Source organism: Equus asinus, chromosome 9 (genome assembly GCF_041296235.1).
Source record: "Equus asinus isolate D_3611 breed Donkey chromosome 9, EquAss-T2T_v2, whole genome shotgun sequence".
NCBI classification, from domain to species: domain Eukaryota; kingdom Metazoa; phylum Chordata; class Mammalia; order Perissodactyla; family Equidae; genus Equus; species Equus asinus.
Genome location: NC_091798.1, coordinates 6,495,461 through 6,515,380, shown reverse-complemented (window position 1 = coordinate 6,515,380; position 19,920 = coordinate 6,495,461). Strand labels below are relative to the sequence as shown.

General features: G+C 46.9%; 1 protein-coding gene across 1 annotated transcript in view; it reads right to left on the bottom strand.

Annotated features, from left to right (window-relative positions):
* The window catches only part of COL23A1 (collagen type XXIII alpha 1 chain), a 315,117-nt gene extending 304,286 nt beyond the window's left edge, over nt 1–10,831 (bottom strand). The window contains exon 1 of the mRNA XM_044777582.2: nt 10,036–10,831. Within this exon, the coding sequence (XP_044633517.2) occupies nt 10,036–10,776 (741 nt within the window). The 5' untranslated portion in view covers nt 10,777–10,831. The remainder of the gene's footprint in view (nt 1–10,035) is intronic.
* Nucleotides 10,832–19,920: the final 9,089 nt, after the last annotated feature.

The following is a 19,920-nucleotide window of genomic DNA, read 5'->3' as shown; positions in this document are numbered from 1 at the left end:
CGCACACCCTCCCTCTCACACGTCTGCACCACATGTACGCACACACACACATGCATGCTTACATGTACGCACACTTCCTCTCACGTGCACACACACGCACACCCTCCCTCTCACAGGTCTGCACCACATGTACGCACACACACACATGCATGCTTACATGTACGCACACTTCCTCTCACGTGCACACACACGCACACCCTCCCTCTCACAGGTCTGCACCACATGTACGCACACACACACATGCATGCTTACATGTACGCACACTTCCTCTCACGTGCACACACACGCACACCCTCCCTCTCACAGGTCTGCACCACATGTACGCACACACACACATGCATGCTTACATGTACGCACACTTCCTCTCACGTGCACACACACGCACACCCTCCCTCTCACACGTCTGCACCACATGTACGCACACACACACATGCATGCTTACATGTACGCACACTTCCTCTCACGTGCATACACACGCACACCCTCCCTCTCACACGTCTGCACCACATGTACGCACACACACACATGCATGCTTACATGTACGCACACTTCCTCTCACGTGCACACACACGCACACCCTCCCTCTCACACGTCTGCACCATGTACGCACACACACATGCATGCTTACATGTACGCACACTTCCTCTCACGTGCACACACACGCACACCCTCCCTCTCACACGTCTGCACATGTACGCACACTCACATGCATGCTTACATGTACGCACACTTCCTCTCACGTGCACACACACGCACACCCTCCCTCTCACACGTCTGCACATGTACGCACACTCACATGCATGCTTACATGTACGCACACTTCCTCTCACGTGCATACACACGCACACCCTCCCTCTCACAGGTCTGCACCACATGTACGCACACACACACATGCATGCTTACATGTACGCACACTTCCTCTCACGTGCACACACACGCACACCCTCCCTCTCACACGTCTGCACATGTACGCACACACACATGCATGCTTACATGTACGCACACTTCCTCTCACGTGCACACACACGCACACCCTCCCTCTCACACGTCTGCACCACATGTACGCACACACTCACATGCATGCTTACATGTACGCACACTTCCTCTCACGTGCACACACACGCACACCCTCCCTCTCACAGGTCTGCACCACATGTACACACACACACATGCATGCTTACATGTACGCACACTTCCTCTCACGTGCACACACACGCACACCCTCCCTCTCACACGTCTGCACCATGTACGCACACACACACATGCATGCTTACATGTACGCACACTTCCTCTCACGTGCACACACACGCACACCCTCCCTCTCACACGTCTGCACCATGTACGCACACACACATGCATGCTTACATGTACGCACACTTCCTCTCACGTGCACACACACGCACACCCTCCCTCTCACACGTCTGCACCATGTACGCACACACACATGCATGCTTACATGTACGCACACTTCCTCTCACGTGCACACACACGCACACCCTCCCTCTCACACGTCTGCACCATGTACGCACACACACATGCATGCTTACATGTACGCACACTTCCTCTCACGTGCACACACACGCACACCCTCCCTCTCACAGGTCTGCACCATGTACGCACACACACACATGCATGCTTACATGTACGCACACTTCCTCTCACGTGCACACACACGCACACCCTCCCTCTCACAGGTCTGCACATGTACGCACACACACACATGCATGCTTACATGTACGCACACTTCCTCTCACGTGCACACGCACTCACACACATGCACACTCTCGTGCCCTCCCAGCCCTCACACTGGCTAACCCTCACACACACACACACACACTCTCGTCCCATTGCCACGTGAACTTGCCTTTCATTTGATCGCACCACAACATGGGTCTGAAATCAAGATGCTGTAGATGATAACAGCGCACAAGTCACACAAGGCACAGTTAAATAAACAGACAGACGCTGTTTTTTGTGTGATGATCCTCCTTGAAGGCTCAAAATTAAGTAGATTTTATTTAAATTGTCTTCTAGAAACACCAGAATACATTCTAATTGCTTTGTGATGTGTTTCACAACCCAAAGTTGGGAGAGAATACAGTTTTAGAAGTTGACATTATCCATTTGAAAGCACTCCCCCGACCCCCGATTTTGTGGTTACATCAGACAAATATTTTCTCATTTACTAATGTGAGTTGAAGCAGATGTACAAGGCCTCTAATTCATCAGGTTAATCACGAGCTTTTGGGGGTGTGTGTGCCATATTGCACAAGCACAAAAACCAAATAACTTATCAATTAAAGCAAATTTATTAGGTGTTTGGGTGCCCTTTTGCAACGAAAAATCCATATAATAATTTTCAAGGACAATTAGATTTTTATTTTGGTCATAAATGTGAAATGTTTTCACTTAAATGGAAAATCTCATTCTTTTGAAATGAGAGTGAAAAAAATGGGGCTTTGAAGCTAATTCAGTCTTTGTTTTCTTCAACAGCCAGGTCAAATTTCTCCATCATTGACTCAGAGATTGGACATGGGTTAGTACCTTTTTCACTTCTGTATGGCCTTAATAGGATGGCAGAAGGATCTTAAGGTCAGCCATGTAACCATGGGACCTCCTCTCCAAGTAGCAAACAGACATAGACATTCCTTCTGGATTCGGTCAAAGAAAGCTTTCCAGCATGAACAGCCCCTTTCAGGGTATGTACGATATGCTGAGCACTTTGGACACACCAACTTGTCTAATCCCCACAGACAGCTTGTGAGGCATGTATTCTAATCCCCGTTTAACAGAAGGGCAAACTGAGGTTTGGAAAACTAGTCATTTACCTGGTCACACAGCTGAGAAATGGCAGAGCTGGGAAGTGAAGCCAGGTCTGCTTAAAGCTAAAGCCTTCCCTGCCACCCGACACGTCAGCCACCGACTGAGGATGTCCACACCGGCAGAAAAAGCTGCTACTGCTCCCACCTAACTGACAGCTCCCATGGGGTCTGCTGCGAGGTTGTGGAAAGGGGCAGAACTAGGGGTCAGGTCACCCAGGTTCAGGCATATGCTGCCACTGGGGACAGTCACTGCCCTTCTCTAGGAGGGTGAAGCTCACCTCCAGGGGGTGGGGGCTGTGAAGAAACACCACGAGGATGGTGGGTGAACCCTCCCGCCCAGGACGGGCACAAGAGAGGCCCTCCACGGTCTCCCCGGTGGCCCTGAGGAATGCTAACATGCCTTTCTCTAAGACTGCATCTGCAGCTTACTTCTCCCCAGCGGTTCATGCTTAGTACTGAAATATGTTTCCCAACATGATGAAGGGATGTTTTCTGAGTGCCTGTGTCAACAATTAAAGATTAATCCTGATCCTACACATGGAGAAAATCGATTGGGGAAGGAGCTGGAGGTTGTGTGTGGCCTCTGGAGAACTTTCCCAAACTGAGTTGTATTTGTTGACAGAATTAGAAGTCACAGTGCCGTCAGAGAGCAACACCCGGCACTGCCGAACACCGCTGAAGAAAGGGCTCTGCACCAAATGACAAATGAGCTCATTCTGAGACGAAAGCGTCAGGTTTTCCATGTGTGATTTTTAAGGCTTTCTTTGTTATCAATTGCTTTTTGCTTTCAACAACAACAAATCCAATTGAAATTAAAAACTCAGCCGAACGATAGATTGAATCCACTTTGCCCATCATAAAACTTGAAGCCTGACTTCACAGCGTTGCAAGTTTGGGAATTCAGGAGGATAAACGCGTATGTCATGGACAAACTCAGATGTTGTAAATTCAAACACAAACAAAGCCCTAAAGACATTCCTCCTTAGGCAGTTGCTCCATATCCTAAAGAAGAACAGAAGTAAGAAACTTTCCCCCCAAAACCACTGACGGTACTGTTATCTGTGCCAACAAACGTGTGCCCAGATGCAGTGTTGATGGAGGATGCAGATTCCACTGATGGGTCCTATGTGGTCGTGAATATGGCATAAAGACTGTGCAGCCTGTTTTTGACGTATGGTTGGAATACATACAAGCAAGGTGTGAGTGGTGGGCACGCGCTCGGTGGTTCTGATTAGGTCAGGGTAAATCTGTCTATGCATGAGGACTGGAAGGGATTATGCAAAAAGTTAAATAGCCCTTGTTTTAGAGCAGTGGGATTATCAATAACATTAATCATGCTAAATCAACATACATCTCGGTTATTTAAAAAAAAAAAAAAAAAGGAGGGAGGGGAAGGGAAACTGAGCTGCCGTGCTATTTCCCAGCACTGGGTCTAACACCCTAGATAAGGGAGGTGGCCCCATCTCAGCAGCAGTGGGAGCTGGAGAGCTGAAGAGCAAAGCGAAAGGGTGTACACCCGCCCTGCAAAGAGCAGGTCTGAAAGAACTCTGTCTCCCACCAACACCTATCGATGCCTCGTGGTGGGGGTCAGAATTATTTAAAGAGAGAAACACGTAGAAATCTGTGGTGAAGAGGGCTTCTCTGAAGGTATAGGATCATACCAGCCCTCCTTTCTCCACCCCATTTCCCCACAACTCCTCCTGACAGCCTGAGCAGTGCTCTTAGCCCCACCTCACATGCAGAGAACTGGGCCCCTGAGGGGCTGGACGACCAGCCTGGTCACACAGCCGCAGGTGGTGGCTGGCTGCCATACCCTGCATCTTGTGCCCCCCAAATTCATGTGTTGAAACCTAGTCCCCAGTGTGATGGTGTTTGGAGGTGGTGCTTCTGGGAGGTGACTAGGTGATGGGGTGGAGCCCCCATGAATGGGGTTCATGCCCTTATAAAACAGGCTCCAGAGAGCTCCCTCGCCCCTTCCGCCGTGGGAGGACATAGCAAGAAGACGGCTGCCATGAACCAGGAAGCAGGCTCTCGCTGACATCAGGGCTGCCAGGTCCCAGCCTCCAGAACCACGAGAAATAACTGTTGTTCAAGACGCCCAGTCAGTGGCAGTTTGTTACAGCAGTTGGAGTGGACTAAGATGGTGGCCTTCTGACTCCGCGTCCAAAGTGTTTCCCCAACACCTTGCAGCATTTTCCTCTTCCAAATTCAGGACCCCCCAAAGCTACCATGACACATGGTACCAGGCAAGGCTGTGGCGACCTCCTAGCCAGTAAATTCTCTTTTTAACTTAAGCCAGGCTGAGTTGGGGTCCTGCCATATTGTTATTTGAAGGTACAAGGATCCACAGGCATCTAGAAAGGCTGACCATAATGAGATGATGCTTAATGAGGGAAAAAGGGACATCCTGTTCCAGGGACCATGATTCTAACTGCACGGGCTCTGGAAGGGGGTGTGGAGGCCTTGGTGAGAGATGGCTGCTGAGAAAGCCAAGAAGTCCTGTGGCCGGGGAGGGTGATGAGGGCAGCAGAGCTGGCTGCGCACACCTAATGCCGACAGGGCCCCAGACGGGGTTTCCAGGTGTCCTGGTCTCCTTGGTGCATGGAGGGGCTGGGCCGCCGCCTCCAGCCCTCAGCCTCTCCCGCTTACGGCAGGGTGATGCACAGGGCTGCCGGTCCCTGTGTGTGTCCCGACATGGAGGAAGGTGGAGAGCAGGCCCTAGTGCCACCCCCAGCGCAGAGACCACCGCAGCCAGTGACTGCAGGATTGGCACCGCATCTGCTCGGGGGTTCGAGGCCATCAGCTGTAAAGCACGGGATTGTGCCAGGAGGATCCAAACGCACCAAACCTGCCTTTGACGAGGGCTGGTGCTGAGGGAGACAGAAACGGTGTGGCCGACCAGCGTGTCCAGGGAGTGGGGCTTGGGAAGCGCTGCAGTGGAAGAGGGTCCAGTTAGGAAAATTGTGGCAGGCCAGTGGATGACTGCCCCGGCCTTCTCTGGGGTAACATTCTCTGGCACCTGCCTGGCACTGTTGGTTGCCCCCCAGTAGCCGTTCCCAGTAATCCTTCCTAACAAAGCTGCAATTCTGTCCCAGTGGCAAGGTGGCCAGCCTCAGGGGATGAATCCAGATTGGCCAAAGCCTCCTGTGGCACCCCACTACCCTTGCCAGCGACAGGATGATGGTGCTCTTGGGTCCTGGTTCTGGCTAGCGGCCGAGGGAAGTCGGCTGAGGGAAGTCAGCCGAGAAGTGCTATGAGTCTGCCCCCTGACTCAAACAACAGAGGAAGCCTCTCCAGAAGATGGCTCTTTCTCCTCCCTACTTCCCTTCTACTTTGGCTACTCTTGAGTGAAGACATATACTTGGAGCTGCAGCAGCCATCCTGTGACCATGAAGAAAGGCCAAGAGAATGATAAACACTGACCTGGCACTCAGTTGTGGCCAAGTCATTGAACTAACAGTATCTGCCTACTGACTTCCGGCTTTTCTGTTTACGCCAGATAATCAAATGACTGCATTGTTTAAGCAACCACACTCAGGTCTTCTGCTACTTGCCATCAAAAGCATACTTACTGACCAATACTTTCCTCTACTTTCTTTTTCACTACACACATAGTTGTGACCATCGCATTAGGGAAGAGAAAGCTGATGCTCAGGAAGTTGAAGAAGTTGGATGACAGAGCTAGTAAACGGTGGGACCAAAACCCCACGCATCATCTACCCTTCAGTTTATAGATTCCCCACCTTCAGAAGAGATGCTGCAAATCTTCACAGCCAACATGGAAAAGTCCAATTCAACAATTTCAAACTACGTTTGTGAAAGGAACGCCCTGACAGTTGGCTCACTCTAAACATGCTGCCATTATTATAAAGTTCTCTCAAATTGTCACACACACACAGACACAAGAAAAAGAAAAAAGTAGAAAGAGAGCATGCCAGAAAGTAATTGGAAAGAAACTTTTTTTGTTTGGGAGGCAGGAAATGCCAGGGAAACAAATGCAGCCATGATTTACACTCCACCTCCAGTGGTGCCATGGGATTCCAAACTTGGCATCTTTATTAAAGTGGATGCCACAGGGCAGGCCTGACAAGTGACAGGCCGCCAAAGCGGCCAGAGAAGCTATGTTTGCATCTGGGTTTTACTGTAACGTAACCAGTGTCCACAGTTGACGGCAGGGAAGGAGAGCCCTGAAACCTCACCCTGAGTCTCTGGGTTTTTCTTGTTTTCAAACTGATTGATCTGGAGAACAGAAGAGCAACAGCCAACAATAAATCCATTGTAAGCTGGAAAGGGTCTCCTCTGACTACAATGAAATATTTCTTTAATCCTTGCATTAAATTTTGTATTGTACCGAGAAAGCTCTGCACTCTAAAATGTAAGCTTCTGTAATACTGTAACTACAGGTATGACTAATGGGGACCTTGATTACTTGGGCAATCTAAAGCGCTTTAAAAGCATAATATCAGAGGCTTGTTTTGCATTTATATTTTCAAATCTTACTGAAGATACTATCGTTAATGGCTCTTGCCCAGAAATTTTGCTTTTTTTATGTTCTGAAAACTGTTCCTTTTATTTGGACCATGGAAGGGTCTTTAGTAATCACAAGTTAACAGGAATATTACTTTTTTGTTGTTTCTGCATGTATATTATCAGGCATATCAGCCAGTATTCAAAAAGTTATCCCAAAGTTCTGTTCCCAGGGGAACAAAGAAGGGGTCCCATATTAACAGTGGCTTTTGTTGGCTTATTTCTTTCTTTTCTGACATTAAAGTTGTGTGTGGTTGGCAAGGATTTCTCTTCTTTAATTTGGATGTAGTTTCTGCCTCCAAACGGAAAACAAGCTTGTTGGTAAAAGGACGGGCTGCAGGCCCCTCACATGCACTAGTCCCTCTGCACTGAGAACAACCTAGAACTGAAAAGCTACCCAAGCACAGATGTTCCTTCCTTAAGAGATTTCAGTTCAACATTTATCTGTCCTTCACATCTAATAGCTCAAACAAGTATCTTCACATCTATTTTTAAAGCCAATTATGGGCTCCCCACTATGCACCTCCCTCGGCCCCCTCATCTCAGCCGGGGCTCTCAGGGTCACCAGCCCAGCTGTGTAATTTCCCATCCAGCAACACTTGCGAGAAGAATGGCTAGCAGCAGGAACAGACTGGCGCCCTGGGAGAGAGACGCCTTTTCACAGGGGACATCCAACCAGCCAGAAGCTCAACCCCAACCACATTGATAGCATGGCACCTCTGACGCTGTGCTGGCAGGAAGGAGCGGCCCTGGCTCCTCCAAGCACATGCACCCCAGATGCCCAGTTTAGTGAGCTAGTAGTAGGATGTGCTGAGTTGCGCCCTGTGCTAATGCCAGCCTACTGAATGGTAGCTTGAGTTTCAAGTGGAAACCCCAGGATTCGAAATGTCCCCTTTGCCTTTCTAATCAAGAGCAGAGAGACAGCACACTCGCATTACTACACTACAATCCCCAGGTAAAAGGCGTGCTGCGGAAGGGAGCAGGAGGAAGTCACTGCAGTCTCTCCCCACTGGCCTGTGTGCCCAGGACTCAGAACCCACTCTTCTCAGCAGTGGCCACTTTCCCAGGAACCTGCTCCCTATTAGAACAGACACAGTTTGCAAGTTCCCTGTAAAAGGTTTAACCAGGATTTCTGACTCAATCAGGGCTTGTGGTTTATTTTTACTAAGTAAGGCCACAGGGAACACACTAACAGGTAGAAATTTTACTGGCCCTCCATAAATCAAGTCAACACCTGGTCTCTAGGGATTTGCCCAAAGAGAATGGGCTGTGATTTGAAACCATCACCAGGAGCTGCCAGCAGGGCTCCGGAGAGGTTTCTAACGTCTGCAGGCACTTTCAAGGAGAAAATGGGAAATCAGTTCATGAAGCAGCAATTTTGCCCAAAACCAAGCTAGAAGAGATGTAATGCTGGTTTAAGTTAAAGTGACTAAGAAATAGGTATGGTGAACAGGTGTGGTGCAGTCTTCTCCCATTCCCCCAAACATTCCAAACTAACTCAACAATGGACACAGCTCCGGATCCTAACAGAGACGACGGTATAACGGAATCAGGAGTAACAGGCCTGGCCTCCCTCTCCCGGACCTGGAAACTGTCGCTTTCCATACTACAGTTGAGGACACCCCTTCGGGCAGGAGTGTGGGATCTCGGGGAAGCGCTTCTTCCAGGAGAAAGAGGAAGGCTGAGGCCAGAGTCCACGCGCCGGTCCGCATCCTCGGGGACAGGGGCTGCTGCATAAAAGGTGGAGGTTTTGATGAATAAGATGGGTGAGGGCTTTGAGGTCTCAAATGTGGCTCCTGTTTTGAAGACCACAGCAGCAATCTTTACAGAAATGTCACAGTCTCATATGACGTTTCCAAGAACCACGAAGAAAGTCAGGATCTGCTATGTCCACACTGGCCCGGTGGCATCGCCCAGGAGGCACTGCCTGAAACCAGAATTCAGGTTTCTGGGCCAGACTGTCTTTTCTTGCCCTCACCGTGCCAGGCTGATGTGGGCATCCCCCAGGTCTCGGTTGCACTGGGCGCGCGCTCAGCCTCGGCAGCCTCAGAGCACAGCATCTCCAGGCTGGAGCTGCTCCGAAACAAACTTTCCTGGGGTGGGAGCGTGGCCAGGGCAGCCTGGGCTGACCGGATCCCTCCGAGGGCCCCAGCCGGGGTCTGTCTGAGGTTTCCCTCCACCGTGGCCATCGGCCTGCTGGGGCCTCATGCCTCTCCAGGTACACCAGCGTTGGGAACGGTGACGAGACTCACCCACCAGACACTTTCCGCGCGAGCCTCGTCATCCTGGCACAGAAGAGGAGCCAGGAGCTCACCGCAGGCGGGAAACGACCGTCCCTGCGTACACACCCGCGGGGATTCACCCCCAGGTCTGTTATTTCAAAGTCCGTAGTCTTTCCTTTCCCTCTCCCTCTGCTCGTCCCCCAACGGCGCTTCTAGCTCGCTCTTCCCGCGGCCACTTGCCCTAGAAGGCGACCCTAAGGCTGGAGGGGTGACAGCAGGACCCCTCGGGGCCGGCACCCGCAGCCTCCTCCCTCCGCGCAGGCTGCCCGGATGGACTCACGCACCGAGCCAGCGGGCGACCCCTCCTCAGGGAGACCGCCCCCTGCCCGGACTCCCCCCGCACGGACACTCCCCGCAACCGGACCCACTCCCTCCCAGCGGGCCCGCCCCGCCCGGCGCCTCACCTCGCGCAGCAGGCGCTCCAGGTGCGGCTCGGCCCAGGCGACCAGGGCGCTCGGCGGCCCCGCGCGCCGCAGCTGCTCCCGCTCCTCCTCGAGCGCCGCCACCCGGCCCTGCAGCGCGGCTGCCTGGGCGCCCAGCAGCAGGCAGGCGGCCGCCGAGCCAACGGAGAGCAGCAGGCACAGCGCGCTCACCGCCCAGGCCCCAGCCGCCGTCGCGGGGCGCCCGCAGCCGCCGCCGCCGCCGCTGCCGCCGCCCGCCGGGCCGTCCTTTCGCGCGTCGCCGCCGGCGCGCTCGCCCGGGCTCATGGCGCGCTGGTCGCGCGTGGGCTCTCCGAGGGGGCGGTGCAGAGCTGGGGACCAGCTGAGCGAGCGGGGACCAGGCGGGACAGCCCGAGGCACGAGTTCGGCCAGGCACGGGGCTTGGCCTCCGAGCAGCAGCGGATCGCGGCCCACGCCCCCTTCTCCGCCGCCAGCTCCTCCACAGCGGCCACTTTGGGCAGTTTCCTCTATGCAAATAGACCCTGCCAGAAAAGGAGCCGGGACCCACCCAGGGGAGGAGCGGCCCGGCCGGCCCCGCGCGCCGAGGGGGCGGGGGCGGGAAGGTAGCTTGGCTCCCCGAAGACCCCCGCGCGCGCCCGGCGGATACCGAGCGCCGCGCGCACTTCCGCCCTCACCTGCTGGGGGCGCCAGGCTGTACGCTCTCCCGCGCGCGCACCTCTGCGACTCCCCAACCCGAGTTCCCATTGCGATCCCGAGGTCTGAGATGCACCCAGAGACTCAGAACGCCTTCTGCAGCCCACCCCTGGCTGGGACATCATTCGTGCCTTGGAAAAATTCCCCTGAACTTGTGAATTAACTTTTCTGACTCTTTTTAAAAGTACGTAACTTCGAACCCCGTGGAAAACAGTGAATGCGTCTTGGATGGTGCTTTAGCGCCGCTTGGTGGCCGAAGGCAGCCTCTGTGCACTCACATTTAGAGACGTAGTCAAGGTCGAGATTGCGCCAAGAAGATGCCTCTTGGAATCTTAATTCTTTCATTATTTGTTATATGCCAGACATGTGGTGCTGGAAACACAAATTGTAAGACCTTGTTCCTTACCTAGAGAGAGCTTTCATTTGAGAAAACTGAGACTATAATAAATGGAAAAGATGGGGAAAATGAACCACTTTTCTTGAGCTGATGGTTAAACTCTGTAGTAGAAACACACCATGGCCCAAATCAATCCAGTATGCACCACATTTAGCCTATCCTGCGATTTTGCTGCAAGTTTACATCAGAGGAGGTAGGAAAGCCTGAATGAGAATGAAGCGGCCCTAACAGTCTTTTCGAGAAAGGGGAGAAAGCCTGGAAGTCAGGTGGGGTTCTCTGCTGGCTCACAGAGTCCTATCAGGCATATTTATATCCTACTATGGGCCCCAAGTAACTATTCCACTAATTCCTGTAATATTCAATTAAAAACAACAAACTGCTAGCTTAGATCTTTGTAATTTGGGCAACTCCACACCCATTTTTTTTTTAAGATTTTATTTCTTTTCCTTTTTCTCCCCAAAGCTCCCCAGTACATAGCTATATATTCTTCGTTGTGGGTCCTTCTAGTTATGGCCTGTGGGACGCTGCCTCAGCGTGGTTTGATGAGCAGTGCCATGTCCGCGCCCAGGATTCGAACCAACGAAACACTGGGCCACCCGCAGCGGAGCACGCGAACTTAACCACTCGGCCACGGGGCCAGCCCCTCCACACCCGTTTTTGAGTCAAAGACCTATTACATCTGCCTTCTCTCTCGCTCTTTGGGAATCTTCGGTTTATTAATTTCTGTGGATTATCTCTTAAAGCTATTGAGGACCTCCAGCTGATGTGCTCCTCCCTTAATACAGAGGGGGAAATTACCCCTGAGATTGGAATAAAACAGAACACATGTCACCTCTGCAACTTTGTTATTGCGACGTTGGGTAATTCGGGGTTATGATTAGGTGGTTAGAGACAGGGCTTGGCGCTGTGCTAAGATCCAGTGTCTGCCCAATCAACAGTCTGAAAGTACTTGCTAAGCAAACTGGGTTGTCTGCACTGAACAGAGGCTAATGCTGTATTACAATTTATCACTTCATTCTGACTACAAACACATAGGTAAATTGCCCATCACCTGTTTGTTAATGCTACTGCACTATATTCCAGAAACTTCTGTATATGGAACAAGCCAAGCCCACTGGGCCCTTAGGCCTTTGCCCTTGCTACTGTCTCACTATCTGGAATGTCCTTTCAGATCTTTGAACAGCAAGCTCCTCCTTATCCTTCAGGTCAAGCTTCCCAGGTCCTCAAAACTCACTGCCTCTGAAAGACCTTCCCAGACTGCCCAATCTAAGGTGGCTGCACCCGCAGAACCCCTCAGGATTACTCAGGGAATCAGGGCATTTATCACTGTTTGAAGTTACCCTTTTACTAACTGCAATCTCCTCTGTCTCATTCACCACTGTTTTCTCAAAGAACAGAACAGGATCTGGCACCTAGTTGGTGCTCAGTAAATATTAGTAGAGTGAATCAAGGCAAGGTGAAAATGTTTACTGTCTACAACTCATTTTAAAAGGCAACGAAGAAAATACTTTATCTTGTGTCAGCTGGGGTCCTGGAAGGAATAGACGGCATCCTCGACTGCAGTCTGAAGGAAGAGACCCTTTAGAGTGGAGTGCATAGGGGAAGCCAACAGGGGGTGCTGAAGCAGCATCCTGGGCATATCAACCGTGGGAGGCCAGTACTATCCCTAGCAGGGCGGGGCAGAGGGGAGAGGGAACTGCTAGGGGTACCATGTGAATGCTTGCAGCTGTAAAAAGGTCTGTTCAACAGGAGCTGTGGCCTTTGGCCAAGGGACGCCGCCTCTGCAAAACCATGGCTTGGAAGGTAGGGAGCTGGGGTATGAATAATCTCTCTCCTGCTCGGCTCTCCCACTGACCAAACCCACAAGGCAAGGGAGCCCAGATGATGCAGTGCAAAGACGTCAGCCTCTTAAGGGCACACAGCAGAGTCAGCGGGGTAGAGAGCAGATCTGGAGAGGGGGAAAAAAAGACAATATCCATCACATTACCTAACATGCATATAGCACTTACCAAGGTCAATCTAGCTACTGCTGCCTCTGAGTGGTTCACCTGTCAGCAGTAGGCACTAATCCTCAGGGAGATCAACCGGCCACTTGGTGGCAAATCAACTACTTTGGACTCTCTCCATCCTGGAAAGGCCAGCAGTTTCTCCCTCACAGAGACAGCTACCTATTCTAGGTCTGGGCTTGTCGTCTCAGTTTTCAGAGCCTCAATCAGTACCACTATCCTTCCGGACCGCACCGTCCACAGGTATGGAATCCCACACAACATAGCATCCGACCAGGGGACCCACTTTACAGCAAAGGAGATGTGGGAGTGAGCCCATGACCATGGAACCCACCGGTTGTATTACATCCTGCAATGGGCAGGAGCAGCCAACCTCACAGAACACTGGAACTGTCTTTTGAAGGCACAGGTGAAGTACCAACTCAGAGTATTCAGAGGCAATACTCTAAAAGGCTGCAGTGCCATCTTTCCGGATGTGGTATATGAAATCAGGGACCTCTATATGATGTGTGTTCCTAATAATACACAGGTCCAGGAACCACGGGGTAGAAGCAAGAGTAGCTCCACTTACCATCACTCCTCATGACCTACCGGGGGATTTTCTTCTTGCTGTCCCCACAACTCTGGGCCCTGCAACGTCCTAGTTCTCAAAGGGGTTATACTCTTGCCAGGGGACACAGCAGGGGTTCACTGAACTGCAAGCTATGGGTGCCAAACAGGGCGCTTTGAATTGTGTCCAGGGACCTAAAGTCAATGAATTACCATTTTGGCAGGGGCAATCGGCCCTCATCAGCAGGAAGAGGTAGGGCTCCTTTTACACAGCGGGGGTGCCAGGCACCTTGTGATACCCCTCTGCCCACTGTAACTGAACAGAAATGCGCAGCAACCCAGCCTGATGATTGACAAGGGCTCGGACTCTTCAGGCTAAAATGGGCATTGTAAAGTACTTTATAAAACAGGTATTATCTGGGTGAGACAGGTTGATAATCACTGCAGAAGATCATACGTAATGTTGATAATGAAAAGGTTCAAATATATTCAAAATGCTATTTAGGAAAACAAAAGTACTTAACCACTTTTTGAAATTTCCAACAAAAATGGTTTGAATTAGGCTATCAAGCTTAAAAGGATAAGCTTCAATTACATGAGGAAAGGCAGTACGACACGGTGGAAAAGCACCAGGTCTTGACGTGTAATGCCTCGATTCCAGCCCCGGCTCCACTAAAAGCTCACAGCTACTGACTACTTCAGACCCCAGTTTGCCACTTTGTAAAATGGAGATACTGACGGGAGCTAGATTTACTCTTCTATCTGAAACAACTGAAAACTAGACAAACTATATGAAATGGCAGTTTTCAAGACACTGGACATCAGGCAATGAAGGTCAGTGACCCTTGGGAGATGGGAAACAAGTGAAGTGAGCCCAACGATTGCCTAGCTGACTCTCTGGAGATTTTTCCAGGCCACAGTGCAGGGAGGGGGACCAGGCAGAGCCACCCTGCAGTCAAGAGGGGGAGCTGCAAGTCCAAGGAAGCGAAGGCAGTTAGAATCTGCAGGGGAAGTGCCACCGAGAGTGAGCGAGCTCTTCACCTGTGATCAGCACATTCGTGAGGAAACGCACCACCCAAAAGGATGAGACTGTAATCATCAGATGAAACAATCCCCGCAGCTCACACCAGGCCAGGGATAGCTCATCCTCCCACCAGGCGGCATGTAAAACCTGAAAATTCAGAGAGCACTGGGCAGAGTACTCAAAAAGCTTCGCCTCAGAAGTGGGGAAAAACCTGCCCTGGACTAAACACTGCTCTGGGCCTGCCTAACACAGCTTAAAACCAAACCCTGAAAAGATCAAACTGATGCAAGTAACTTAATTGTGTCCCATAATCAAGCTCAAGTATATAGGAATATAAAAATAGCCAGTATCCAACAAGGTTAAAAAAAGGTAAAATTACCAGGCATGCAAAGCAGCAAGAAAATATGACTCAGAATAGAAGAAAAAGCAATCAATCAAAACCGACCCAGAAATGGCAGAGATGATAGAATTAGCAGATGAGGATATTAAGTTATAACTATATCCCACACGTTCAAAGAACTAGGAGGAAAGATTGAACATTTTAATTAGAGACATGGAAGATTTTTTTAAAAAGAACTAAAAAAATTTCCAGGGATTAAAATGACAACGTTTGAGACAAAAAATACACTGGATAGGATTAAAGCCAGATAAGACACTGCAGAAGATTAATGAACCAAAAAACAAAGCAAAAGAAATTATCCAGAATGAGAAAAGGAAAAAAAATTTAAAAAACTGAAGAGCATCTGTGAGCTATGAGATAATTTCAAGTGAGTAACTGGAGTCCCTAGGGGAAAGCAGAAAAAAATACCTGAATAAATAATGGCTGAAAAAATTTCTGAATATGATAAAAAAAAAAATAGAAACTCATAGAGCCAAGAATTTCAGGGAACATAAGCACAAGGACCTGAAGACAATCACACAAGGCACATTATAATCAAATTGCTTTTTAAAAGGAATGGTAAAGAAAAAACTTAAAAGCAACCAGAGAAAAAGACACATACAAGGAAGCAGCAGCTTTTTGTTGAAAGCAACACAGTCCAGAAAATAGGGAAGCAACATCTTTTATCAACCTAGAATTCTATACCCAGCGAAAACATCTTTCAAAAAACAAAGGCTAAATAAATACTGTCAGACATACAAAAGCTGAAAGAATTCATTGCCAGCAGATTGATAACAAAAAGAAATGTGAATGGAAGTAATTCAGGCAGAAGGAAAACTATACCAGATGGAATTATGGATTTACATAAAGGATTGAAGAATGCTGAAAATGCTAACTATGTGGGTAAATATAAGGATTCTTTTCTTGTTATTTAAATCTTTTTAAAAGATAATTCATGGTTTTAAAGCAAAAATAACAGTACATTGTGGGGTTTTAACATATAGCTAAGATGTCTAACAATAGTACAAAACCCAGAAGGGGAGAAATGGTAGTTTACTGCTTTAAGATTCTTTTACTATATGTGAAGTGGTATGATGTCACTTAAAGGCATACTTCGATAAGGATGTAAACTACAAACTCTAAAGCAACTGCTAAACACACGCACAAATAATTATAATAAACCACCAAAGGATATATTGTGGAATCATAAAAAAATACTCAATCCAAAATAAGGCAGAAAAAGAGGAAAACAGGAACAAATAACAAATGGGACAAACAGAAAATAGGATGGCAGATTTAAACCTAACCATATCAATAATTGCATTAAACACAAATGGTCTAAATACACGATTAAAAGGCAAAGACAGGTTAGATATTTTAAGGAAGACCCAATTATATACTTCCTACATAAAACACTTCATAGGCATAAACAAATTAAAAGAATGGAAAAAGATGTATGGAGACAATATCTAACTGTGCTCACTTCCTATGGTTCTTACAGGACTGCAACCAAAAGTATAGAAATATAATTTGCAGACTGTCGAATATTGTATAAATCAAGAATGTAGGGAATAAATCAAGAAATAATGAAAATAATAATCATTCACTAACACTTTCTGTAAATTATTCTGCTGAATCCTCACAACCATCCTTGGGAAGTTAGGTATGCATATTCTAACTCACAGATGAGACTACAGGAAATATGTAACTTGTCCACCTATAAGGGAGTCCCAGGGTCTGAATCCAACCTGACTCTGCAGGCAAGCATCTTCACACAAACCAGTCTTCTCATGTGTGCAGCTGTTGTGAAGACACAAGACATTCCAAATGTTTCTAAAGTAATTTGAAAAATAATAAAGTAAAAAGAAATAGCAAAATCTTTGAAGATGAAACTCCTCTACCAATGACATACTCTATCTTTAGGTTTGTTCTTGTCATTCATTCTCAAAACTGTACCTGTTCATGTTGCCTTTAGTTGAGTAAATCCAGCAGCTTTTTAAAGTACTGCGTTTTTTTAAGTTGAAAAACTCAGTTTTACTTATAATGGGAAACAGTTAAGTCACTGGGGGTGGGAGCATGGAAACTCCTCCAAATCTACAGATAATCTTTAATTCATCTCATATATGTAACGCCGTTAATAGTATCTGAAAGAACTCAGCCCATGAGGCGCCTGCCTCAAAGGATATTTAGGGTGGTTTCTTGTCTTCATAATTAAATCTATGTCTCAGCCTTTTAATTATGTTGATTTCTCCCCAGAAGAGCAACATTTAAAACGGAACTAAAACCAAGAAAGGAGTGAATGTAAGAAAATATATCTGAATAGTGGATGTTCTTGTTAAAAAAGAAACTTCTTTGAAAATTCCATTCCCCCTTCCAGTTTCAGTGAAATGTCACAATAAAAACTACAACTTTAGGGGGTCTAAAACAGAATTTTTGATAGTTTAGTAATCCCTGGTGCCATAAAAAAGAACAATTAAGACTACTGGGAAATAAGTCATCTGTGTTAAAACATTTACAGAAAACGAAGTGCTATTTATTAGCGAGACTACTAAACTCCAGGTTATCTGCTAGATGTTTTCAATCACCCTAAACCATAGCTACTAGCCCTAAGTAATTCCAAGTAAGAAAGTTAAAGTAACTTACTCCCCCAAACACAGAGAAGACCTGGGACTAAGGTTGAAAGCATACTGGTAAATCTGAGTTCTTTCAATTCACTGAACTGTTAACCCAAAGAATTAGCTTACAGGTAAGAGAAAAAAAGGCTGGATGTTTCTTGATAATTTTAACCTAGAGGTTTGATTAGATCCAGTTTTTTCTTCCTTTTAGGCAGTGATACCTGACAGGTGCTATTTCCCACTGCATCACTTCAGAAGCATACCATTGCACCATCTGGTTGTCAATCTGAGGTTCAGACTGATCACTGAGGTCAGACATTATTAGCCTGATCCCTTCATTATAAAGTCCTCCAATTTTTCACCCAATGGCTTTAGCATCTGCTGATGATTGGTGCCTGGATCCATTATTCCATTAAGAGTTGCAACAGTATATTTCTAATTCTGTCACCCCTTTTGTATTTATTAAAAGAATTTCTATAAAAAACTTCCCTTAACTATCAGTTTACAAGATAAATAGGAACTAGAGGAATGAACACGACTCTGATGAAATACTGAATATGGGAAATTTTCTAAGTCAAATGACCCAGTTTCATTAGCAAAGAAACAGAAGGGAATAAAAGGTACACACAATGATTAAGAGATCTAAGACATATTAACAATGTATAGACCCTGACTGGGTCCTGATTCAAACAAACCAAATATAAAATGACATTTTTTGTTTTTACACAATCATGAAACTTTAAATATGGACTCTATATCAGATAAAGAATTATTTTTGTTAAGTATGGTAATGGTATTACGATTTTTTAAAAAAACTAATCTGTTAAATAGATACACAGAAATATTATGGGTGAAATGATATGGTATCTGGCATTTGTATTTAAACACAACAGGAAAACAAGTTGGGGAACAGATGAAACAAAACTTGCAAAATACTTTTAATTTTTGAAGCTGGGCTATATGTATACAGAGTTTGATTATTCTATTCTACTTTTGCCTATTTTTAAAAATCAGTCACTAATACTATAGAACTAGCCAACTCCCTCAAATGACTCTAAGTATGTTCACATTAGGGAGATAATCCTCTTTTAACTATATCCCAAAAGGCTGGATTGACTAAGGAGCTGTACAACTAACCTTTTGAGCTTTATATTCCCTCTAACAAAACAAAACAAAACAAAATCAGTCAACCAACCAAATAAAACTTTAGCTTAAGTATTTAGCTGGAGATAGCAACCTCTTAAAAATAGTGATCAAATGATCCACTCAAGAATTAGAATTGTTTCTACCTATTTGCAAACACACAACATACTAAGCCAGCAAGTACTGATACCATCATTGATTCATAACAAATTCTTCTGACCATAATATTTGAAAATGTCGCTTGTTAATCAGTACTGGATGTTTAAATTTAAGATATTTTACTTTCACCAAATTTTGTGGGAATTAGAAATTTCAAACTGGAAAAGGCATTAAAAACCCAGGCCACCTACTTACAAAAAGTGTTTCTTCATTCCACAACATCAAGCTAAGCTTTAAATATTGTTATCTGCCTACCTACTTAAAAGAGTACGTTTATGACAAACACACACATAGAAACAGAGATTGGATTGGTGGTTACCAGAGGGGAAGGGGGACGGAGGAGGGCAAAAGGGATGATTAGGCAGATGTGTGTGGTGATGGACTGTAATTAGTCTTTGGGTGGTGAACACGATGTAATCCACATAGAAACTGAAATATATAATGACGTACACCTGAAACTTACATAATGTTATAAACCAATGTTACCGCAATAAAAAAAACCCCAAAAACAGTGTTTTTTCAAATGACCATGCAATTTTAACCATTTTGATGGTTGAAGCTACATACCAGCTACTGTAAAGAAAAATGTGAACAAATGGAATCCAAGTAATAAAACTTCCTATTAACCATTACTTTCCATTTCATCCCAAGTTACAAGTTCACAGTACAGCTGTGAATAAGAATCAGACTAATCAAGTTTTTGATTCAATGAGGTGTGTTATACAGGAAAGCACAATGCTAGAATGTAGGAAACCTGAGTTTAAGTCACAATTCAGCCACAATTACTGGAAAACTTGGCCAACTCATTTCTAATTTCTCTAGCATCTAGCCCTTCAAGATTACTCAAAGAAAGAGTTTTCAATTTTATGAACTATAAAACTTCTCAAGGTAGTTTGCCTCCGTCAATTAACAGAAGTCAACTT